This window comes from Hyla sarda, chromosome 8 (assembly GCF_029499605.1).
Source record: "Hyla sarda isolate aHylSar1 chromosome 8, aHylSar1.hap1, whole genome shotgun sequence".
NCBI lineage: Eukaryota > Metazoa > Chordata > Amphibia > Anura > Hylidae > Hyla > Hyla sarda.
Window position 1 is genome coordinate 192015694 of NC_079196.1, and position 27646 is coordinate 192043339.

A 27646-nucleotide genomic window follows, 5' to 3' on the forward strand; every position below is an offset into this window, starting at 1 on the left:
TATTCTTTGTTGTAGTACTTCAAAGATACAGTGCAAGTAAACTGATCCACAGCCCGTGTTATGATAAAATAAAAAAGTTTTTTTGTTTTTTTTAGTGTTATTTTTTACTTAGTTTCTTTCCAGAAACAGCATCACTTTTATCTATAGCCTGTGTTTTGTATTGCAATATCCAATTGGGCTTTAAAGGGGTACTCCGGTGCTCCAGCATTCTGAACATTTTGTTCAGAACACTCGGAGCCGGAAGACGTGATCATGAAGTCATGGCCTCGTCCCAGTGATGTCACGGCAACGCCCCCTCCATTCATGTCCATGGGTGGGGGCGTGTCTGCCAATACGCCCTCTCCCATAGACATGCACGGAGGGGCCGTGACATCATGAGGGGCATGGCTGTGATATCACGACTACTGCCGCATGTTGCCAGGCTGCCAGGTTCTGCAGGAGACCCCTGTGATCAGACATCTTATCCCCTATCCTTTGGATAGGGGATAAGAAGTCTAGCAGTGGAGCACCCCTTTAGGCTTACAAATCTAACATCTGTCAAACCCAATATTTTTCACTTAGACCTGGACCTTCATGCTAATATTTATGTTACTATAAGGTACAAATAATTATTTATTATTATTATTATTATAAGATAAAGTAGTGCTGATAGAAACATTTGTATTTTTTTTTTATTATTGCAGTTGTCAATTACATAATTGAATAATTACTCTATAGAATATGGTATATTTCCCAGCCTGATCTGCTGCACTATACCCAGAATCTGGAGAGGACTTTTTGGTGCTCTGCTCTGTTACCTTTGCCTTATTTATAGCAGCTTTGATGATCCTACAAAAAAGCTCTTGCTGTGGGCACGTAGGAACGATGGTGGGAGTATGTGCTGAGGACCTGTCATTCACACAGCAGTCCCATCGCTTACCTAGAGGAGATAGGCGTGGCAGCCCCGGGGCATTGCGAACCCATGGCCCCAACTGTTAATGACTGCGAATAAAACTTTTTTATAGGATAATAAAAACTGCTATAAAAAAGGGATAGGTGAAGCTGCATTACAATCCTAAACCCCTTTAGCATACTAGCGTTAGGTTATAAGGCTCAAAAGTCATGACAGTTAAGTTATAGCATCAGATGGCATACTTTTATTTAACCAAATTGCTACCTCCTGGATGACAGTGAAGGGTAATATGTATAAAAATAGACATCATTAAGAAACCATGGTTTTGTTACATGTCTGAACGTGGCCTTTACCTTCACATATTCTCTATGAACAATAATTGTCCTGATAGTAGGAATGACTATATATACAATGCATTCGGAAAATATTCATACCCTTTTACTTTTTGCACATTTTGTTCTGTTTAAGGGATTATGCAGGATTAGAAAAACAGAGCTGATTTCTTCAGAAAACAGCACCACACCTGTCCGCAGGATGTATGTGCTATTGCAACTCAATTCCATTAAAATGAATTGAACCAAGTTGTAATACTGCACAAAACCTGAGGACAGGAGTGGCGCTGTTTTTGCTCTGTTTTTCCATTCCTGGGTAACCCATTTAAGAACTTGTGCCAAAATGAAGTTTTTCCCACATAAATCTGCACTTAATGCCCCAAAATGACAAAGTGAAAACTGAATTTTAAAAGTTTTTGCAGATTTATTTAAAAGGAAAAAATATACCAATCTGAGCTCAAAGGCTAAGTGACCAGAAAAAAGCCTTTCTTCAATAAAAGACACATGGAAGCCACCTGGAGTTAGTGAAGCATGGCGGGGGTAAGCATCATGTCTGGAGGAAACCAGGCACTGCCCATCACCTGCCCAATACCATCCCTACAGTGATCATGGTGGGGGCAGCATCATGTCTGGAGGAAACCAGGCACTGCCCATCACCTGCCCAATACCATCCCTACAGTGATCATGGTGGGGGCAGCATCATGTATAGAGGAAACCAGGTACTGCCCATCACCTGCCCAATACCATCCCTACAGTGAAGCATGGTGGGGGGGCAGCGTCATGTCTGGAGGAAACCAGACACTGCCCATCACCTGCCCAATACCATCCCTACAGTGATCATGGTGGGGGCAGCATCATGTCTGGAGGAAACCAGGCACTGCCCATCACCTGCCCAATACCATCCCTACAGTGAAGCATGGTGGGGGGCAGCGTCATGTCTGGAGGAAACCAGGCACTGCCCATCACCTGCCCAATACCATCCATACAGTGATCATGGTGGGGGCAGCATCATGTCTGGAGGAAACCAGGCACTGCTCATCACCAGCCCAATACCATCCCTACAGTGATCATGGTGGGGGCAGCATCATGTCTGGAGGAAATCAGGCACTGCTCATCCCCTGCCCCCATACCATCCCTGCAGTGATCATGGTGGGGGCAGCATCATGTCTAGAGGAAACAAGGCACTGCCCATAACCTGCCTAATACCATCCCTACAGTGATCATGGTGGGGGCAGCATCATGTCTGGAGGAAACCAGGCACTGCTCATCCCCTGCCCCCATACCATCCCTGCAGTGATCATGGTGGGGGCAGCATCATGTCTAGAGGAAACAAGGCACTGCCCATAACCTGCCTAATACCATACCTACAGTGATCATGGTGGGGGCAGCATCATGTCTAGAGAAAACAAGGCACTGCCTATCCCCTGCCCAATACCATCCCTACAGTGAAGCATGGTGGGAGCAGCATCATGTCTGTAGAAAACTAGGCACTGGAGCAAAGTACAATAATATTCTTATTAGGAAAAAAACTAAAAAGAGTTTGTGACGCCAGGGTAGTGTTAACCTCCACGCTCCAAGGATAAGCAGCTTCTTGGGCCAAACACTGGGGCAATGAAAACCGCACATGCAGGATTACAGAAGATACTTTTACTAAAAGGTCTTGCAGGCAGATGATACAGTCCATGCCATATCACAGAAAACTTTAGTTCAATAAATGGGTAAAAGTTGCATAGATGGTCACTTTAGATCACTGGGCACTCTGGCACTTGTAGTTATAGTGCAGCTGTAACAACTCAACTTGGCTTAACCTGACTTTATGCTGACTCTGGAAACAACTGACAAAGACTTGGGGTATTTGCCCCTATACAGTGGCATACCTACGCTTTGGCGAAAGCAGCCCCCACCGGCAAAGCGTGGATACGGCACAGGCAGTAAGACCAGGCCGTAGTCCAGGCCCTGCCATATCTGGTCCTCCAGGGCCCGGAACTAATAGTTCTTTGTTGTGTGCGGCAAAACCTGGAAGCCTCCAATCATGTGGCCGATGTCAACACTCACTGTGCAAGCGGGGATGTGAAGGAGCTGCAAGTGATTCTCTATTTTTGCTTTCAGGTCCTCCCAACTACGTCCTGCACTGGGCAGCTGGCTACAACATACCTGTGCTCTTTTTGATCTTTAATGCTCTCCTGACTCCCACATGTTGCAGTTTTACTGCAATTTTCCTGAAATCGTGGCAAGAAATTACGCTATTTTACCGCGATTATGCAAATTGCAATGGAAATGCCTTACTTTTATACATCGATTTGCATAATCTGCAACAAAACTGCAACATGTGGAAACTCAAAAAGTCAAATTTACTTTTCGAACTTCTTTCTGCAAAGACTGCAAGATTTCTGTGTGTTACCTGAAGTTTCCTAGGAAGCCAACAAAAAAACATGATAAAATACTGATCCCAGTTCAATAGTGAATACATAGCCCCCATCTCAGTAATAACAAACCCCTTGTTCCTATGACCAGCTCTCATGCATAAAAACGTATCCCCACGATGAGTTTTAGATCGCGCGCGGGGGGGGGGGGGGGTGTCCAAGCGTAACCCCAGCACTCGGACCCCCGCGGATAAGTTTTTATTTTTATTCTATTTATTTTCACTTTTTTTTCCCTCCTCACCATGCTTTTAATTTTCCACCTACAGACCTAAATGATGCTTGTTGCTTATTTTTGTGCCACCAATTTTACTTTGTAATGACATCAATCATTTTACCACAAAATCTACTGCAAATCAAAAAAAAAGATTTTTTTTGTGTGGCAAAATAAAATAAAAAACTTTTGTAATTTTGTAACTTTTGAAGGCTTCTGCTTCTAGGCAGTGCACTTTTCAGTAAAAATGACACCTTACCATTATTCTGTAAGTCTATATGAATAAAATGATACCCTATTGATATTGGTTTTACTTTGTTTTACTTCTTTAAAAAAAAATAATAACTTTTTGTACGAAAATTAGTATTTTTACAAATGTCCTCTTCTGACCACTATCATTTTTTTTCCGCAAACGGGGCTATATGAGGGCTCATTTTTTGGGTATGCAAAGTGAAAAAAATATGCAACTCTGGACTTTGTTTTTTTATGTATACGCCATTGACTATGCAATTTAATTAACATTATATGTTTATAGCTCGGACATTTACACACGCAGCGATACCACATATGTTTATTTTTGTTTACATAATTTATCATTTTGTTTTTAAATGGGAAAAGGGGGTGATTCAGCCTTATTAGGGAAGGGGTTAAATAACTTTTATTAACTTTATTTTTTATTTTTTACATTTTATCCACTATTTTATAGTTCTCATATGGGACTATTACATGTAATTATAAGATTGCATACACTGAACAATGCTATGCAATAGCATAGCATTGATTAATATTATTGGCACTTCATTGCTCCAGCATGGAGCCTTGGACCGCCGATCAGACGGGAAGGAGGCAGGTAAGGACCCTCCCACTGTCCTCTCAGGTGATCCATGGTTTCACCGTGGTGGTCCCAATTAGCTAGGCTGAGCACCCGGGAGTAGTTGTTTTACATTGTAGCGCTGCAATCAAATTTGATCGTGGCTTCTAAAGGCTTAATGCTGGGCATCACTGTCATCGGTGATGTCTGGCATTAGCCACAGATCAGCTGCCGGGACCATCCGTTATGACATGCGCTCAGCTCCTGAGCACACGTCCTAGAAGGGGAGTGGGTGCAAGATGTACATGTATGCCTTGTGTCCTTATGGGGTTAACAGTTTCCTTTTAAAAATCAGATAAGCTGCAACCAGGAGTCAATACCCAGCTTTTTCTCAGTCCTAAATAGTAAATCTGCTACATTTTCTGCAAACAAGCTAACTTGAGCCACATAAAGTCACAATGACGTCAGCAGCTAAATAGTGAGTGCAGCTCTAGAGTCATAATCCCGGTAAAATATTTGCCGCAAATGTAGAAAAATCCCAGTAAAACTGCAACATGTGGATACTCCCCTGGACATCAGGAGAGCATTAAAAATTAAACTATTAATTTAGATGCATCTTAATATGGCAGCCTACCTGGCTGGCTACCAACATAGCTACCTACCTACTTAGCTACCTGGCTACCTACCTACATAACTACCTGGTTACTTACTTACATAGCTAACTACATTGCTAGTATAATGGAAACAGCAGCACTGTTGTTAGATGAACATGAGTTAGGCTTTATTCATCAGATGCAGCAACGTTTTAACCCTCTCACATGATCTTTGTATGAGACAATATTTGTCAAGTTTGCATATACTGGAGTGCAGTTCTTCAAGATTAACTAAATTGCTACCTACCTACTTATCTACCTGGCTACTAATCTACTTAGCTACCTGGCTACTGACCTACATATCTACCTACCTGGCTAACAATCTACCTATTTAGCAACCTACTTATCTACCTTGCTAACTACCTGGGATCTGCACACAGAGCTCTCTCTAGGCTAGGTTAACTTTGAAACAACCATTTACAAAGGAGCCTATCAGAAACCACTTCATTACAGCCCGCTAGTGATGACCATAACAACACATGACATTATAGACAACAACTTGTTTTGCTTTACAGCAGTGTTTTCCAACCAGTGTACCTCCAGCTGTTGGAAACTACATCTCTCAGCATGCTTGGACAGCCAAAGCATGTCCAGGCATGCCGGGAGTTGTAGTCGTGCAACAGCTGAAGGCACACTGGTTGGGAGACACTGCTGTAAAGCAAAACAAGGTGTTGTCCATAATGTCACACGTTGTATTATATATACCTACTTAATGGGGGACCTACTATTCTACCCACTTTTACTGTGCAGGACACCAAGGAGCGCATTATTACAGATTGGGGGCCTATAGATGAGCCTTTTCAGCTCTCAGGCACTTCTCCTCACAATTTTGACTTTGACAGACTTGACCTGGGCGGCAGGATGCTTGCGTTTTGCTGTAGTTGCTAAACACTTATCTTCTCCTCGGACTCACTGACTTCTGTGACTTGGACACTGCACTGATGACCTCTCCCCTCTACCACACTACACAGACTCTTCTCTCTCCTCCTTGTCCAGGAACTGTCTAGACAGACCAGGGGGCTAAGGGCCTATAACTCTAATGGCCATAGTGACCACATGACAACTCTGCAACCTTTCCCTTAAAGGCACATTACACTTTATACAAGATGAACAACATACATTGGCATAAAACATAGAACAATAAATACAAAATTAAATAAGTTCCTTGGAGATGTGGGCCAAAAAAGACAATTGAGGCAATAGTTACCTGAAAGGGCAGGCAGATTAGTATGCTCTGTACCTGGTCACCACATCTGATAAACAATCATTCATAATAAGACGTACACATATATTTGTATAAAAGGCAATTCTAACTAATGGTATTTATCTCTTTCTTATAGGTGTATTTTTTTCATCTGGAGAAATGTGGAGAACTACAAGACGCTTTACAATATGCAGTCTGAGGAACCTGGGCATGGGCAGGAAGCATATAGAAAACAAAATCATAGAGGAACTGCAGTTTCTGACAGACAAGATTGAGTCTTATGCTGGTGAGATCCATGTATAAGACAACATTTATACTGTTTGTTCCACATTCATGAAGTATTTTACCCATTAATATTAAGTAATACCTTTTTATTTACTGATTTATATGATATATATATATATATATATCATACACAGAAATGATAGGGCCCAATAGGTAAATTTAGAATGGGTTCTCCTCTCTACTGGCAGCCAATTGGACATTATAGCTGGTGTCCACCATTCAATTTCCTAGGTTCTGTGCTTATTTATTTTATGCTGTGTCTATATGCTGTGTCTCTGCCGAAAACATCTTACCCCCTATCCAAAGGATGGGAGATAAGCTGTCTGATCGCGGGGATCAAGATGCTGGGGACGCCCCGATCTTCAGGCCCACAGAGGCGGCGTCCTGTATGCGGAAGCTTGGAGCTTCCGCGTTCGTGATGTCACACCAGGCCCCCCCATTCATATCTATGGGAGGAGGCGTGATGCCTAGTACATATCCGTCACACCTCCTCCCATAGACATGAATGGAGGGGGCGTGACGGCTGTAGTCACCAGTCATCTGACATGGAGCGGAGTTCACTCCATGCATGAATGACTGGGGTGCCAAGCCGGAGATCGCGGGGGTCCCCAGTGGCGAGATCCCCGCGATCAGACAACTCTGGCTGCACTAGAGGCAAAGCTACACAAGTAGAAGCTTAAAGCCTGGAATGAGGATGGTAAGTATGGGGTCTGTTCCCATAATGTGTTTTTCGCATGGCTTTCAATTAAAAAAAAAGGCATGGTAAAAATTTGAAATGTGATCAGACTCTTTCTGGCAGTGTTGTACCGAACAGGGAGCCTCCAGCTGTTTCTAAACTACAACTCCCATCATTCTCAGACAGCCAAAAGCTGAATGGAAATAGGGGGTACCCCACACTTTTATTTTTTTTAAATAAATACATACATTGTAAAAACTGTGGGGATCTACCTATTTTCATTTTCAGTCAAATACAAACCAAGAAGCAATAGCCTGGTGTTACCAGGGAGGGCAATGCTATTGCCCCCCTCAGCCGAAATAATGTCAGCCTGTTACCGCTTATGCCCAGGAGCTCTATATTTGACGCTCCGGGCCTGTTGGTACGGGGGTAATATTTGCGTGATAGCTGATTTTGGGGCTAAGCTCCGGCTTACTCACGGACTCCGTCTATAAGACGACTTACACTACTAAGCCTGTAAGGTAAATTTAAAAAAAAAACACAACACAAGTTACAAAAATGTTATTTCAAAAACACTCACCCACAAGCCCTCATTAACGATTTTATTTAAATAAAAGAAAACCCAGGTCATCGACATAGTCAACTTAATCCACAATAGTCCTCTGAATTAACATATCTGAAACGAGAAGATAAGAAAAACACAGACTATGGGCCAGTATATTTAGGGTGCTCTCCCCTGGGTGTGTTTCCGATCAGAGATCCTCCAGGTGTTGCTAAACTACAACCTCCATCATTACCAAACTTTCGCAAAGTTTCTTCATCTCTAACAGTAAAAAATGAATAGACTCAAATGCTTTAAATCACAGGAAAGTGAATATACTCCACATATTGTCTCTTGTAGGTCAGTCATTTAAACTAAGAGAATTTAGCTGTGCTCCTACAAATATTACCCTCGCCATGTTGTTTGGCAGCAGGTTTGACTACAAGGATCCTGTCTTCATACAGTTGCTGGATTTGATTTACGAAACTTTCAGTTTGCTTGGTTCTCCCTCTTTACAGGTAGGTTGTTTTAAGTTATATTTTAAGTATATACAAGCTACCATATAAAAACGTTGAGTGGGGATGGTCCTGGAGTGTCACCTAGGATCTTTTGGAAGAGCAAATAAATCATTGTATAGGGATAGTTTGGGGAGTTTAATATTAAAGTCCTAGTTTAGTCAGTTTTAGTTGCCTGTTTTTTAGCGTACTTGCATCCTATTTATGAAAAGTCCCACAATGTATGATCATTTTCATGCAACTACACTAAGGCCTGCAGAATCACTGGAGTAAAAAGTGAGACATCTACATCCCTGAGCGGACAAGAGTTCAGCAGTATAAACATTTGGGAATATTTGACGTTTGTGATGATATGTCTCAAAATAGCCAAAAGTAAAGTAAAGGCAAATCCAATGACCTGACCTTAACTTCAGGAGCTACAATGATAAGCAAAGGGAAATTTTGATGTCAGAAGATGGCAGAATCTCAGACAGGGATATAGAGGAGGAATCAATGGGATCACAGGCCAATGTTGTTGGTTTGCCAAAGCAAGTCAGACAAGGGAACAAGAAACATTTTACAGATCGGGACATTAAGTTTCTGTAATAGAAGCTAGTCAAAAAGTTCAAACCCTAAAGTACAGGTAAATCATGGGGTGGGCGACAGAGTTCAGGGCACCCCAAGTCTGCGCCATAACCGGCAGATGTGAGCTGCTAATAGTAAGGACAGACAAAGGCAATGGTGGTGATGAAATGACAGACAAATAAGATGGTGGTGATGTCATGACAGACAAAGATGTCCATTACAGTAAATCCCGCTAATCCCTGGTGTGTAGTGGCTCCAAGGCCCTTGGTGCGGATGTGTTGCTAGAGCAGGCCGATGCCCTACCTTGCCCTGAACCTCTTCTGTTCCTCATGGATTGATAAGCCTGCCAATGAAAGCCTTTAGCAATACAGTTCCAATCACATAAATGAATACAATACGATAGTATTACATTGATTTATATCACTAATCCATTGACTGTGTAGTGGTCAGAGGAGTAGGAGACCGCAGTGCAGGATTCAAGTACGGTACAGCAGACAATGAGGCTGAAGCAGAAACCGGCTTTATTAAACAAGAGAATATAACTACCGGGCAGTGAGATAAACAGTAATAACAGTTCACATGGGTTTACAGGAAAGCTTACTGAACCGTATACGTAAGATGGCATTCCCGCCAGCGCACACAGAGAAATACAGGCTACTCTTCTCTAATATGGTCCTGTCTGATTCCTGCTAACCGGGACACGTTGCTACAACGTTCTATCTAAAGAAACCTGCTCTATGCCCTTCCACAGGTTAGCACCAATGCACACTCACAGTACTGTAGGCCACAGAGCAGCTGCTTGTCTCAGTCTCTCATGTGAGGGTAGTTGCAATCGGATCTCTGAATCTGTCACTTGCTGTCTGCAACTAGTAGTCTATAATGCACTGGTCTGTAATTGGTTTCTTTGCAAGTTGCTTATCTTGTTCTGTCACTTGGAGGTAACTGCAGTCTGGTTTCTTGATCTGTAATCTTGCTTAGCTGTTCCTTTCTCTCTGGGGGCTTGCTGGCATGTTCAAGTACACAATAATCCAACTTTGTCTGGGGGTCTCTGTCCTCTGCCCCAATCCTGCTGCAAAGTCTCTGGAATGCAAGATGTCTCTCTCTTCAGGAACACTTAGCAGCCCTTTCCTCAGCACACACACAGCTGGGTCCAGCACACCCACACAGACCCTCTGCCGGGAACTCCCAGCACCCTCCTCCCTCCTCAGAGAACTTTTTTTTTTTTTTTAAGCAACAGCGACATCCTGTGACTTCATTCTCACTTACAACAACAGTGACATTTTGTGGCTGAAAGATGCATGACAGTCTGTGGGACTTTCTCACTAGAAGTACAGTGTAATGCAGTTTGGTAATTCTACGGGCTGAGTCACTTATGGGGGGTGGAGTCACTTATGGTACATACTGTATATAATGTGAGGGGTGGACTCACTTATGGGAGATACTGTATATAATGTGAGGGGTGGACTCACTTATGGGAGATACTGTATATAATGTGAGGGGTGGACTCACTTATGGGAGATACTGTATATATAATGTGAGGGGTGGACTCACTTATGGGATATACTGTATATATAATGTGAGGGGTGGACTCACTTATGGGATATACTGTATATATAATGTGAGGGGTGGAATCACTTATGGGAGATACTGTATATAATGTGAGGGGTGGACTCACTTATGGGAGATACTGTATATAATGTGAGGGGTGGACTCACTTATGGGAGATACTGTATATATAATGTGAGGGGTGGACTCACTTATGGGATATACTGTATATATAATGTGAGGGGTGGACTCACTTATGGGATATACTGTATAAATAATGTGAGGGGTGGACTCACTTATGGGATATACTGTATATATAATGTGAGGGGTGGACTCACTTATGGGATATACTGTATAAATAATGTGAGGGGTGGAGTCACTTATGGGAGATACTGTATATATAATGTGAGGGGTGGACTCACTTATGGTAGATACTGTATATATAATGTGAGGGATGGACTCACTTATGGGAGATACTGTATATATAATGTGAGGGGTGGACTCACTTATGGGAGATACTGTATATATAATGTGAGGGATGGACTCACTTATGGGAGATACTGTATATATAATGTGAGGGGTGGACTCACTTATGGGAGATACTGTATATAATGTGAGGGGTGGACTCACTTATGGGAGATACTGTATATAATGTGAGGGGTGGACTCACTTATGGGAGATACTGTATATATAATGTGAGGGGTGGACTCACTTATGGGAGATACTGTATATATAATGTGAGGGGTGGACTCACTTATGGGAGATACTGTATATAATGTGAGGGGTGGAGTCACTTATGGGATATACTGTATATAATGTGAGGGGTGGAGTCACTTATGGGATATACTGTATATATAATGTGAGGGGTGGACTCACTTATGGTAGATACTGTATATATAATGTGAGAGGTGGACTCACTTATGGGAAATACTGTATATAATGTGAGGGGTGGACTCACTTATGGTAGATACTGTATATATAATGTGAGGGGTGGACTCACTTATGGGAGATACTGTATATAATGTGAGGGGAGGACTCACTTATGGGAGATACTGTATATATAATATGAGGGGTGGACTCACTTATGGGATATACTGTATATATAATGTGAGGGGTGGACTCACTTATGGGAGATACTGTATATATAATGTGAGGGGTGGAATCACTTATGGGAGATACTGTATATATAATGTGAGGGGTGGACTCACTTATGGGATATACTGTATATAATGTGAGGGGTGGACTCACTTATGGGAGATACTGTATATATAATGTGAGGGGTGGAGTCACTTATGGGATATACTGTATATATAATGTGAGGGGTGGAGTCACTTATGGGATATACTGTATATAATGTGAGGGGTGGAGTCACTTATGGGATATACTGTATATATAATGTGAGGGGTGGACTCACTTATGGGAGATACTGTATATATAATGTGAGGGGTGGAGTCACTTATGGGATATACTGTATATATAATGTGAGGGGTGGAGTCACTTATGGGAGATACTGTATATATAATGTGAGGGGTGGACTCACTTATGGGAGATACTGTATATATAATGTGAGGGGTGGACTCACTTATGGGATATACTGTATATAATGTGAGGGGTGGACTCACTTATGGGAGATACTGTATATAATGTGAGGGGTGGACTCACTTATGGGAGATACTGTATATAATGTGAGGGAGGACTCACTTATGGGAGATACTGTATATATAATGTGAGGGGTGGACTCACTTATGGGAGATACTGTATATATAATGTGAGGGGTGGACTCACTTATGGGATATACTGTATATATAATGTGAGGGGTGGACTCACTTATGGGAGATACTGTATATAATGTGAGGGGTGGACTCACTTATGGGAGATACTGTATATATAATGTGAGGGGTGGAGTCACTTATGGGATATACTGTATATATAATGTGAGGGGTGGACTCACTTATGAGAGATACTGTATATAATGTGAGGGGTGGAGTCACTTATGGGAGATACTGTATATATAATGTGAGGGGTGGACTCACTTATGGGAGATACTGTATATAATGTGAGGAGTGGACTCACTTATGGGAGATACTGTATATATAATGTGAGGGGTGGACTCACTTATGGGAGATACTGTATATATAATGTGAGGGGTGGACTCACTTATGGGAGATACTGTATATAATGTGAGGAGTGGACTCACTTATGGGATATACTGTATATATAATGTGAGGGGTGGAGTCACTTATGGGAGATACTGTATATATAATGTGAGGGGCGGACTCACTTATGGGAGATGCTGTATATATAATGTGAGGGGTGGACTCACTTATGGGATATACTGTATATATAATGTGAGGGGTGGAGTCACTTATGGGAGATACTGTATATACAATGTGAGGGGTGGAGTCACTTATGGGAGATACTGTACATATAATGTGAGGGGTGGAGTCACTTATGGGAGATACTGTATATATAATGTGAGGGGTGGAGTCACTTATGGGAGATACTGTATATATAATGTGAGGGGTGGAGTCACTTATGGGAGATACTGTATATATAATGTGAGGGGTGGAGTCACTTATGGGAGATACTGTATATATAATGTGAGGGGTGGAGTCACTTATGGGAGATACTGTATATATAATGTGAGGGGTGGAGTCACTTATGGGATATACTGTATATAATGTGAGGGGTGGACTCACTTATGGGAGATACTGTATATATAATGTGAGGGGTGGACTCACTTATGGGAGATACTGTATATATAATGTGAGGGGTGGACTCACTTATGGGATATACTATATATAATGTGAGGGGTGGACTCACTTAGAGGAGATACTGTATATATAATGTGAGGGGTGGACTCACTTATGGGAGATACTGTATATATAATGTGAGGGGTGGACTCACTTGTGAGAGATACTGTATATATAATGTGAGGGGTGGAGTCACTTATGGGATATACTGTATATATAATGTGAGGGGTGGACTCACTTATGGGATATACTGTATATATAACGTGAGGGGTGGACTCACTTATGGGAGATACTGTATATATAATGTGAGGGGTGGACTCACTTATGGGAGATACTGTATATAATGTGAGGGGTAGACTCACTTATGGGAGATACTGTATATAATGTGAGGGGTGGAGTCACTTATGGGAGATACTGTATATATAATGTGAGGGGTGGACTCACTTATGGGAGATACTGTATATAATGTGAGGGGTGGACTCACTTATGGGAGATACTGTATATAATGTGAGGGGTGGACTCACTTATGGTAGATACTGTATATATAATGTGAGGGGTGGACTCACTTATGGGAGATACTGTATATATAATGTGAGGGGTGGACTCACTTATGGGAGATACTGTATATATAATGTGAGGGGTGGACTCACTTATGGGAGATACTGTATATAATGTGAGGGGTGGAGTCACTTATGGGATATACTGTATATAATGTGAGGGGTGGAGTCACTTATGGGATATACTGTATATATAATGTGAGGGGTGGACTCACTTATGGTAGATACTGTATATATAATGTGAGGGGTGGACTCACTTATGGGAAATACTGTATATAATGTGAGGGGTGGACTCACTTATGGTAGATACTGTATATATAATGTGAGGGGTGGACTCACTTATGGGAGATACTGTATATATAATGTGAGGGGTGGACTCACTTATGGAGATACTGTATATATAATGTGAGGGGTGGACTCACTTATGGGAGATACTGTATATATAATGTGAGGGGTGGACTCACTTATGGGAGATACTGTATATAATGTGAGGGGTGGAGTCACTTATGGGATATACTGTATATATAATGTGAGGGGTGGAGTCACTTATGGGATATACTGTATATAATGTGAGGGGTGGACTCACTTATGGGATATACTGTATATAATGTGAGGGGTGGACTCACTTATGGGATATACTGTATATATAATGTGAGGGGTGGAGTCACTTATGGGATATACTGTATATATAATGTGAGGGGTGGAGTCACTTATGGGATATACTGTATATAATGTGAGGGGTGGAGTCACTTATGGGATATACTGTATATATAATGTGAGGGGTGGACTCACTTATGGGAGATACTGTATATATAATGTGAGGGGTGGACTCACTTATGGGATATACTGTATATAATGTGAGGGGTGGACTCACTTATGGGAGATACTGTATATAATGTGAGGGGTGGACTCACTTATGGGAGATACTGTATATAATGTGAGGGAGGACTCACTTATGGGAGATACTGTATATATAATGTGAGGGGTGGACTCACTTATGGGAGATACTGTATATATAATGTGAGGGGTGGACTCACTTATGGGATATACTGTATATATAATGTGAGGGGTGGACTCACTTATGGGATATACTGTATATATAATGTGAGGGGTGGAGTCACTTATGGGAGATACTGTATATATAATGTGAGGGGTGGACTCACTTATGGGAGATACTGTATATATAATGTGAGGGGTGGACTCACTTATGGGATATACTGTATATAATGTGAGGGGTGGACTCACTTATGGGATATACTGTATATAATGTGAGGGGTGGACTCACTTATGGGAGATACTGTATATAATGTGAGGGGTGGACTCACTTATGGGAGATACTGTATATAATGTGAGGGGTGGACTCACTTATGGGAGATACTGTATATATAATGTGAGGGGTGGAGTCACTTATGGGATATACTGTATATATAATGTGAGGGGTGGACTCACTTATGAGAGATACTGTATATAATGTGAGGGGTGGAGTCACTTATGGGAGATACTGTATATATAATGTGAGGGGTGGACTCACTTATGGGAGATACTGTATATAATGTGAGGAGTGGACTCACTTATGGGAGATACTGTATATATAATGTGAGGGGTGGACTCACTTATGGGAGATACTGTATATATAATGTGAGGAGTGGACTCACTTATGGGAGATACTGTATATAATGTGAGGAGTGGACTCACTTATGAGAGATACTGTATATAATGTGAGGGGTGGAGTCACTTATGGGAGATACTGTATATATAATGTGAGGGGTGGACTCACTTATGGGAGATACTGTATATAATGTGAGGAGTGGACTCACTTATGGGAGATACTGTATATATAATGTGAGGGGTGGACTCACTTATGGGAGATACTGTATATAATGTGAGGAGTGGACTCACTTATGGGATATACTGTATATATAATGTGAGGAGTGGACTCACTTATGGGAGATACTGTATATATAATGTGAGGGGCGGACTCACTTATGGGAGATGCTGTATATATAATGTGAGGGGTGGACTCACTTATGGGATATACTGTATATATAATGTGAGGGGTGGAGTCACTTATGGGAGATACTGTATATACAATGTGAGGGGTGGAGTCACTTATGGGAGATACTGTACATATAATGTGAGGGGTGGAGACACTTATGGGAGATACTGTATATATAATGTGAGGGGTGGAGTCACTTATGGGATATACTGTATATATAATGTGAGGGGTGGAGTCACTTATGGGAGATACTGTATATATAATGTGAGGGGTGGACTCACTTATGGGATATACTGTATATAATGTGAGGGGTGGACTCACTTATGGGATATACTGTATATATAATGTGAGGAGTGGACTCACTTATGGGAGATACTGTATATAATGTGAGGAGTGGACTCACTTATGGGAGATACTGTATATATAATGTGAGGGGTGGAGTCACTTATGGGATATACTGTATATATAATGTGAGGGGTGGACTCACTTATGAGAGATACTGTATATAATGTGAGGGGTGGAGTCACTTATGGGAGATATTGTATATATAATGTGAGGGGTGGACTCACTTATGGGAGATACTGTATATAATGTGAGGAGTGGACTCACTTATGGGAGATACTGTATATATAATGTGAGGGGTGGACTCACTTATGGGAGATACTGTATATATAATGTGAGGGGTGGACTCACTTATGGGAGATACTGTATATAATGTGAGGAGTGGACTCACTTATGAGAGATACTGTATATAATGTGAGGGGTGGAGTCACTTATGGGAGATACTGTATATATAATGTGAGGGGTGGACTCACTTATGGGAGATACTGTATATATAATGTGAGGGGTGGACTCACTTATGGGAGATACTGTATATATAATGTGAGGGGCGGACTCACTTATGGGAGATACTGTATATAATGTGAGGAGTGGACTCACTTATGGGAGATACTGTATATATAATGTGAGGGGTGGACTCACTTATGGGAGATACTGTATATAATGTGAGGAGTGGACTCACTTATGGGAGATACTGTATATATAATGTGAGGGGTGGACTCACTTATGGGAGATACTGTATATATAATGTGAGGGGCGGACTCACTTATGGGAGATGCTGTATATATAATGTGAGGGGTGGACTCACTTATGGGATATACTGTATATATAATGTGAGGGGTGGAGTCACTTATGGGATATACTGTATATATAATGTGAGGGGTGGAGTCACTTATGGGAGATACTGTATATATAATGTGAGGGGTGGAGTCACTTATGGGAGATACTGTATATATAATGTGAGGGGTGGAGTCACTTATGGGAGATACTGTATATATAATGTGAGGGGTGGAGTCACTTATGGGAGATACTGTATATATAATGTGAGGGGTGGAGTCACTTATGGGAGATACTGTATATATAATGTGAGGGGTGGAGTCACTTATGGGATATACTGTATATAATGTGAGGGGTGGACTCACTTATGGGAGATACTGTATATATAATGTGAGGGGTGGACTCACTTATGGGATATACTATATATAATGTGAGGGGTGGACTCACTTATAGGAGATACTGTATATATAATGTGAGGGGTGGACTCACTTATGGGATATACTATATATAATGTGAGGGGTGGACTCACTTATGGGAGATACTGTATATATAATGTGAGGGGTGGACTCACTTGTGAGAGATACTGTATATATAATGTGAGGGGTGGAGTCACTTATGGGATATACTGTATATATAATGTGAGGGGTGGACTCACTTATGGGATATACTGTATATATAACGTGAGGGGTGGACTCACTTATGGGAGATACTGTATATAATGTGAGGGGTGGACTCACTTATGGGAGATACTGTATATAATTTGAGGGGTGAACTCACTTATGGGAGATACTGTATATATAATGTGAGGGGTGGACTCACTTATGGTATATACTGTATATATAATGTGAGGGGTGGACTCACTTATGGGATATACTGTATGTAATGTGAGGGGTGGACTCACTTATGGGAGATGTTGTGTATATATAATGTGAGGGGTGGACTCACTTATGAGAGATACTGTATATATAATGTGAGGGGTGGACTCACTTATGGGAGATACTGTATATATAATGTGAGGGGTGGAGTCACTTATGGGAGATACTGTATATATAATGTGAGGGGTGGAGTCACTTATGGGACATACTGTATATGTAATGTGAGGGGTGGAGTCACTTATGGGAGATACTGTATATATAATGTGAGGGGTGGACTCACTTATGGGAGATACTGTATATATAATGTGAGGGGTGGAGTCACTTATGGGAGATACTGTATATATAATGTGAGGGGTGGAGTCACTTATGGGAGATACTGTATATATAATGTGAGGGGTGGAGTCACTTATGGGATATACTGTATATATAATGTGAGGGGTGGAATCACTTATGGGAGATACTGTATATATAATGTGAGGGGTGGAGTCACTTATGGGAGATACTGTATATATAATGTGAGGGGTGGAGTCACTTATGGGAGATACTGTATATATAATGTGAGGGGTGGACTCACTTATGGTAGATACTGTATATATAATGTGAGGGGTGGAGTCACTTATGGGAGATACTGTATATAATGTGAGGGGTGGAGTCACTTATGGGAGATACTGTATATATAATGTGAGGGGTGGACTCACTTATGGGAGATACTGTATATATAATGTGAGGGGTGGAGTCACTTATGGGATATACTGTATATATAATGTGAGGGGTGGAGTCACTTATGGGATATACTGTATATAATGTGAGGGGTGGAGTCACTTATGGGATATACTGTATATATAATGTGAGGGGTGGACTCACTTATGGTAGATACTGTATATATAATGTGAGGGGTGGACTCACTTATGGGAAATACTGTATATAATGTGAGGGGTGGACTCACTTATGGTAGATACTGTATATATAATGTGAGGGGTGGACTCACTTATGGGAGATACTGTATATATAATGTGAGGGGTGGACTCACTTATGGGAGATACTGTATATATAATGTGAGGGGTGGACTCACTTATGGGAGATACTGTATATATAATGTGAGGGGTGGACTCACTTATGGGAGATACTGTATATAATGTGAGGGGTGGAGTCACTTATGGGATATACTGTATATATAATGTGAGGGGTGGAGTCACTTATGGGATATACTGTATATAATGTGAGGGGTGGACTCACTTATGGGATATACTGTATATAATGTGAGGGGTGGACTCACTTATGGGATATACTGTATATATAATGTGAGGGGTGGAGTCACTTATGGGATATACTGTATATATAATGTGAGGGGTGGAGTCACTTATGGGATATACTGTATATAATGTGAGGGGTGGAGTCACTTATGGGATATACTGTATATATAATGTGAGGGGTGGACTCACTTATGGGAGATACTGTATATATAATGTGAGGGGTGGACTCACTTATGGGATATACTGTATATAATGTGAGGGGTGGACTCACTTATGGGAGATACTGTATATAATGTGAGGGAGGACTCACTTATGGGAGATACTGTATATATAATGTGAGGGGTGGACTCACTTATGGGAGATACTGTATATATAATGTGAGGGGTGGACTCACTTATGGGATATACTGTATATATAATGTGAGGGGTGGACTCACTTATGGGATATACTGTATATATAATGTGAGGGGTGGAGTCACTTATGGGAGATACTGTATATATAATGTGAGGGGTGGACTCACTTATGGGAGATACTGTATATATAATGTGAGGGGTGGACTCACTTATGGGATATACTGTATATAATGTGAGGGGTGGACTCACTTATGGGATATACTGTATATAATGTGAGGGGTGGACTCACTTATGGGAGATACTGTATATAATGTGAGGGGTGGACTCACTTATGGGAGATACTGTATATATAATGTGAGGGGTGGAGTCACTTATGGGATATACTGTATATATAATGTGAGGGGTGGACTCACTTATGAGAGATACTGTATATAATGTGAGGGGTGGAGTCACTTATGGGAGATACTGTATATATAATGTGAGGGGTGGACTCACTTATGGGAGATACTGTATATAATGTGAGGAGTGGACTCACTTATGGGAGATACTGTATATATAATGTGAGGGGTGGACTCACTTATGGGAGATACTGTATATATAATGTGAGGAGTGGACTCACTTATGGGAGATACTGTATATAATGTGAGGAGTGGACTCACTTATGAGAGATACTGTATATAATGTGAGGGGTGGAGTCACTTATGGGAGATACTGTATATATAATGTGAGGGGTGGACTCACTTATGGGAGATACTGTATATAATGTGAGGAGTGGACTCACTTATGGGAGATACTGTATATATAATGTGAGGGGTGGACTCACTTATGGGAGATACTGTATATAATGTGAGGAGTGGACTCACTTATGGGATATACTGTATATATAATGTGAGGAGTGGACTCACTTATGGGAGATACTGTATATATAATGTGAGGGGTGGACTCACTTATGGTAGATACTGTATATATAATGTGAGGGGTGGACTCACTTATGGGAGATACTGTATATAATGTGAGGGGAGGACTCACTTATGGGAGATACTGTATATATAATATGAGGGGTGGACTCACTTATGGGATATACTGTATATATAATGTGAGGGGTGGACTCACTTATGGGAGATACTGTATATATAATGTGAGGGGTGGAATCACTTATGGGAGATACTGTATATATAATGTGAGGGGTGGACTCACTTATGGGATATACTGTATATAATGTGAGGGGTGGACTCACTTATGGGAGATACTGTATATATAATGTGAGGGGTGGAGTCACTTATGGGATATACTGTATATATAATGTGAGGGGTGGAGTCACTTATGGGATATACTGTATATAATGTGAGGGGTGGACTCACTTATGGGATATACTGTATATAATGTGAGGGGTGGACTCACTTATGGGATATACTGTATATATAATGTGAGGGGTGGAGTCACTTATGGGATATACTGTATATATAATGTGAGGGGTGGAGTCACTTATGGGATATACTGTATATAATGTGAGGGGTGGAGTCACTTATGGGATATACTGTATATATAATGTGAGGGGTGGACTCACTTATGGGAGATACTGTATATATAATGTGAGGGGTGGAGTCACTTATGGGATATACTGTATATATAATGTGAGGGGTGGAGTCACTTATGGGAGATACTGTATATATAATGTGAGGGGTGGACTCACTTATGGGAGATACTGTATATATAATGTGAGGGGTGGACTCACTTATGGGATATACTGTATATAATGTGAGGGGTGGACTCACTTATGGGAGATACTGTATATAATGTGAGGGGTGGACTCACTTATGGGAGATACTGTATATAATGTGAGGGAGGACTCACTTATGGGAGATACTGTATATATAATGTGAGGGGTGGACTCACTTATGGGAGATACTGTATATATAATGTGAGGGGTGGACTCACTTATGGGATATACTGTATATATAATGTGAGGGGTGGACTCACTTATGGGAGATACTGTATATAATGTGAGGGGTGGACTCACTTATGGGAGATACTGTATATATAATGTGAGGGGTGGAGTCACTTATGGGATATACTGTATATATAATGTGAGGGGTGGACTCACTTATGAGAGATACTGTATATAATGTGAGGGGTGGAGTCACTTATGGGAGATACTGTATATATAATGTGAGGGGTGGACTCACTTATGGGAGATACTGTATATAATGTGAGGAGTGGACTCACTTATGGGAGATACTGTATATATAATGTGAGGGGTGGACTCACTTATGGGAGATACTGTATATATAATGTGAGGGGTGGACTCACTTATGGGAGATACTGTATATAATGTGAGGAGTGGACTCACTTATGGGATATACTGTATATATAATGTGAGGGGCGGACTCACTTATGGGAGATGCTGTATATATAATGTGAGGGGTGGACTCACTTATGGGATATACTGTATATATAATGTGAGGGGTGGAGTCACTTATGGGAGATACTGTATATACAATGTGAGGGGTGGAGTCACTTATGGGAGATACTGTACATATAATGTGAGGGGTGGAGTCACTTATGGGAGATACTGTATATATAATGTGAGGGGTGGAGTCACTTATGGGAGATACTGTATATATAATGTGAGGGGTGGAGTCACTTATGGGAGATACTGTATATATAATGTGAGGGGTGGAGTCACTTATGGGAGATACTGTATATATAATGTGAGGGGTGGAGTCACTTATGGGAGATACTGTATATATAATGTGAGGGGTGGAGTCACTTATGGGATATACTGTATATAATGTGAGGGGTGGACTCACTTATGGGAGATACTGTATATATAATGTGAGGGGTGGACTCACTTATGGGAGATACTGTATATATAATGTGAGGGGTGGACTCACTTATGGGATATACTATATATAATGTGAGGGGTGGACTCACTTAGAGGAGATACTGTATATATAATGTGAGGGGTGGACTCACTTATGGGAGATACTGTATATATAATGTGAGGGGTGGACTCACTTGTGAGAGATACTGTATATATAATGTGAGGGGTGGAGTCACTTATGGGATATACTGTATATATAATGTGAGGGGTGGACTCACTTATGGGATATACTGTATATATAACGTGAGGGGTGGACTCACTTATGGGAGATACTGTATATATAATGTGAGGGGTGGACTCACTTATGGGAGATACTGTATATAATGTGAGGGGTAGACTCACTTATGGGAGATACTGTATATAATGTGAGGGGTGGAGTCACTTATGGGAGATACTGTATATATAATGTGAGGGGTGGACTCACTTATGGGAGATACTGTATATAATGTGAGGGGTGGACTCACTTATGGGAGATACTGTATATAATGTGAGGGGTGGACTCACTTATGGTAGATACTGTATATATAATGTGAGGGGTGGACTCACTTATGGGAGATACTGTATATATAATGTGAGGGGTGGACTCACTTATGGGAGATACTGTATATATAATGTGAGGGGTGGACTCACTTATGGGAGATACTGTATATAATGTGAGGGGTGGAGTCACTTATGGGATATACTGTATATAATGTGAGGGGTGGAGTCACTTATGGGATATACTGTATATATAATGTGAGGGGTGGACTCACTTATGGTAGATACTGTATATATAATGTGAGGGGTGGACTCACTTATGGGAAATACTGTATATAATGTGAGGGGTGGACTCACTTATGGTAGATACTGTATATATAATGTGAGGGGTGGACTCACTTATGGGAGATACTGTATATATAATGTGAGGGGTGGACTCACTTATGGGAGATACTGTATATATAATGTGAGGGGTGGACTCACTTATGGGAGATACTGTATATATAATGTGAGGGGTGGACTCACTTATGGGAGATACTGTATATAATGTGAGGGGTGGAGTCACTTATGGGATATACTGTATATATAATGTGAGGGGTGGAGTCACTTATGGGATATACTGTATATAATGTGAGGGGTGGACTCACTTATGGGATATACTGTATATAATGTGAGGGGTGGACTCACTTATGGGATATACTGTATATATAATGTGAGGGGTGGAGTCACTTATGGGATATACTGTATATATAATGTGAGGGGTGGAGTCACTTATGGGATATACTGTATATAATGTGAGGGGTGGAGTCACTTATGGGATATACTGTATATATAATGTGAGGGGTGGACTCACTTATGGGAGATACTGTATATATAATGTGAGGGGTGGACTCACTTATGGGATATACTGTATATAATGTGAGGGGTGGACTCACTTATGGGAGATACTGTATATAATGTGAGGGGTGGACTCACTTATGGGAGATACTGTATATAATGTGAGGGAGGACTCACTTATGGGAGATACTGTATATATAATGTGAGGGGTGGACTCACTTATGGGAGATACTGTATATATAATGTGAGGGGTGGACTCACTTATGGGATATACTGTATATATAATGTGAGGGGTGGACTCACTTATGGGATATACTGTATATATAATGTGAGGGGTGGAGTCACTTATGGGAGATACTGTATATATAATGTGAGGGGTGGACTCACTTATGGGAGATACTGTATATATAATGTGAGGGGTGGACTCACTTATGGGATATACTGTATATAATGTGAGGGGTGGACTCACTTATGGGATATACTGTATATAATGTGAGGGGTGGACTCACTTATGGGAGATACTGTATATAATGTGAGGGGTGGACTCACTTATGGGAGATACTGTATATAATGTGAGGGGTGGACTCACTTATGGGAGATACTGTATATATAATGTGAGGGGTGGAGTCACTTATGGGATATACTGTATATATAATGTGAGGGGTGGACTCACTTATGAGAGATACTGTATATAATGTGAGGGGTGGAGTCACTTATGGGAGATACTGTATATATAATGTGAGGGGTGGACTCACTTATGGGAGATACTGTATATAATGTGAGGAGTGGACTCACTTATGGGAGATACTGTATATATAATGTGAGGGGTGGACTCACTTATGGGAGATACTGTATATATAATGTGAGGAGTGGACTCACTTATGGGAGATACTGTATATAATGTGAGGAGTGGACTCACTTATGAGAGATACTGTATATAATGTGAGGGGTGGAGTCACTTATGGGAGATACTGTATATATAATGTGAGGGGTGGACTCACTTATGGGAGATACTGTATATAATGTGAGGAGTGGACTCACTTATGGGAGATACTGTATATATAATGTGAGGGGTGGACTCACTTATGGGAGATACTGTATATAATGTGAGGAGTGGACTCACTTATGGGATATACTGTATATATAATGTGAGGAGTGGACTCACTTATGGGAGATACTGTATATATAATGTGAGGGGCGGACTCACTTATGGGAGATGCTGTATATATAATGTGAGGGGTGGACTCACTTATGGGATATACTGTATATATAATGTGAGGGGTGGAGTCACTTATGGGAGATACTGTATATACAATGTGAGGGGTGGAGTCACTTATGGGAGATACTGTACATATAATGTGAGGGGTGGAGACACTTATGGGAGATACTGTATATATAATGTGAGGGGTGGAGTCACTTATGGGATATACTGTATATATAATGTGAGGGGTGGAGTCACTTATGGGAGATACTGTATATATAATGTGAGGGGTGGACTCACTTATGGGATATACTGTATATAATGTGAGGGGTGGACTCACTTATGGGATATACTGTATATATAATGTGAGGAGTGGACTCACTTATGGGAGATACTGTATATAATGTGAGGAGTGGACTCACTTATGGGAGATACTGTATATATAATGTGAGGGGTGGAGTCACTTATGGGATATACTGTATATATAATGTGAGGGGTGGACTCACTTATGAGAGATACTGTATATAATGTGAGGGGTGGAGTCACTTATGGGAGATATTGTATATATAATGTGAGGGGTGGACTCACTTATGGGAGATACTGTATATAATGTGAGGAGTGGACTCACTTATGGGAGATACTGTATATATAATGTGAGGGGTGGACTCACTTATGGGAGATACTGTATATATAATGTGAGGGGTGGACTCACTTATGGGAGATACTGTATATAATGTGAGGAGTGGACTCACTTATGAGAGATACTGTATATAATGTGAGGGGTGGAGTCACTTATGGGAGATACTGTATATATAATGTGAGGGGTGGACTCACTTATGGGAGATACTGTATATATAATGTGAGGGGTGGACTCACTTATGGGAGATACTGTATATATAATGTGAGGGGCGGACTCACTTATGGGAGATACTGTATATAATGTGAGGAGTGGACTCACTTATGGGAGATACTGTATATATAATGTGAGGGGTGGACTCACTTATGGGAGATACTGTATATAATGTGAGGAGTGGACTCACTTATGGGAGATACTGTATATATAATGTGAGGGGTGGACTCACTTATGGGAGATACTGTATATATAATGTGAGGGGCGGACTCACTTATGGGAGATGCTGTATATATAATGTGAGGGGTGGACTCACTTATGGGATATACTGTATATATAATGTGAGGGGTGGAGTCACTTATGGGATATACTGTATATATAATGTGAGGGGTGGAGTCACTTATGGGAGATACTGTATATATAATGTGAGGGGTGGAGTCACTTATGGGAGATACTGTATATATAATGTGAGGGGTGGAGTCACTTATGGGAGATACTGTATATATAATGTGAGGGGTGGAGTCACTTATGGGAGATACTGTATATATAATGTGAGGGGTGGAGTCACTTATGGGAGATACTGTATATATAATGTGAGGGGTGGAGTCACTTATGGGATATACTGTATATAATGTGAGGGGTGGACTCACTTATGGGAGATACTGTATATATAATGTGAGGGGTGGACTCACTTATGGGATATACTATATATAATGTGAGGGGTGGACTCACTTATAGGAGATACTGTATATATAATGTGAGGGGTGGACTCACTTATGGGATATACTATATATAATGTGAGGGGTGGACTCACTTATGGGAGATACTGTATATATAATGTGAGGGGTGGACTCACTTGTGAGAGATACTGTATATATAATGTGAGGGGTGGAGTCACTTATGGGATATACTGTATATATAATGTGAGGGGTGGACTCACTTATGGGATATACTGTATATATAACGTGAGGGGTGGACTCACTTATGGGAGATACTGTATATAATGTGAGGGGTGGACTCACTTATGGGAGATACTGTATATAATTTGAGGGGTGAACTCACTTATGGGAGATACTGTATATATAATGTGAGGGGTGGACTCACTTATGGTATATACTGTATATATAATGTGAGGGGTGGACTCACTTATGGGATATACTGTATGTAATGTGAGGGGTGGACTCACTTATGGGAGATGTTGTGTATATATAATGTGAGGGGTGGACTCACTTATGAGAGATACTGTATATATAATGTGAGGGGTGGACTCACTTATGGGAGATACTGTATATATAATGTGAGGGGTGGAGTCACTTATGGGAGATACTGTATATATAATGTGAGGGGTGGAGTCACTTATGGGACATACTGTATATATAATGTGAGGGGTGGAGTCACTTATGGGAGATACTGTATATATAATGTGAGGGGTGGACTCACTTATGGGAGATACTGTATATATAATGTGAGGGGTGGAGTCACTTATGGGAGATACTGTATATATAATGTGAGGGGTGGAGTCACTTATGGGAGATACTGTATATATAATGTGAGGGGTGGAGTCACTTATGGGATATACTGTATATATAATGTGAGGGGTGGAATCACTTATGGGAGATACTGTATATATAATGTGAGGGGTGGAGTCACTTATGGGAGATACTGTATATATAATGTGAGGGGTGGAGTCACTTATGGGAGATACTGTATATATAATGTGAGGGGTGGACTCACTTATGGTAGATACTGTATATATAATGTGAGGGGTGGAGTCACTTATGGGAGATACTGTATATAATGTGAGGGGTGGAGTCACTTATGGGAGATACTGTATATATAATG

General features: G+C 41.0%; 1 protein-coding gene across 1 annotated transcript in view; it reads left to right on the forward strand.

Moving 5' to 3' along the window:
• LOC130285205 (cytochrome P450 2W1-like) overlaps positions 1-27646 on the forward strand; it is a 56950-nt gene that overhangs the window by 12059 nt on the left and 17245 nt on the right. The window contains exons 3-4 of the mRNA XM_056536527.1: positions 6663-6812; positions 8389-8546. Coding sequence (XP_056392502.1) covers positions 6663-6812; positions 8389-8546 — 308 coding nt within the window. The remainder of the gene's footprint in view (positions 1-6662; positions 6813-8388; positions 8547-27646) is intronic.